The 410-nt window shown below is 62.0% G+C and overlaps 1 protein-coding gene across 1 annotated transcript; it reads left to right on the forward strand.

The window, feature by feature from the left end:
- Positions 1-3: 3 nt before the first annotated feature.
- On the forward strand, positions 4-288 carry CPTP (ceramide-1-phosphate transfer protein; the record flags this gene model as incomplete). Its single annotated transcript, XM_010135936.1, has 1 exon — positions 4-288. A coding segment is annotated over one exon (285 nt), but the record flags the coding sequence as incomplete, so codon positions are not given.
- Positions 289-410: the final 122 nt, after the last annotated feature.

Below are 410 nucleotides of genomic sequence, written 5' to 3' on the forward strand. Positions count from 1 at the left end.
CTCTTCCTGGAGGGGCTCAGGACCGGCCCGGAGGACTCCCGGACGTCCGTCATCTGCACGGACTCCTACAACGCTTCCCTGGCTGCCTACCACCCCTGGATTGTCCGCAAGGCAGCCACGATGGCCTTCTGCACGCTGCCGCCGCGGAACGCCTTCCTGGAGATCATGAACGTGGGCACGGCCGAGGAAGCCAACGCCATGCTGGGCGAGGCCTTACCCCACATCTGCAGGGTCTACGACATCACCCAGCAGCTCTACGCCCAGCACCAGCTGCTCGACCTGCCTTGACAAGAGGAGCATCAAAGAGTCACGCCACGTTTCGACAGCAGGAGGAGGAACCGGGGGAAAACCGTGTGTTTCCACAGAGACACAAGCCTCTGGTTCTCCATCGGCGGGGCCCTTTTTTTTTT

This window comes from Buceros rhinoceros, unplaced genomic scaffold, assembly GCF_000710305.1.
Source record: "Buceros rhinoceros silvestris isolate BGI_N320 unplaced genomic scaffold, ASM71030v1 scaffold11825, whole genome shotgun sequence".
Taxonomy (NCBI): domain Eukaryota; kingdom Metazoa; phylum Chordata; class Aves; order Bucerotiformes; family Bucerotidae; genus Buceros; species Buceros rhinoceros.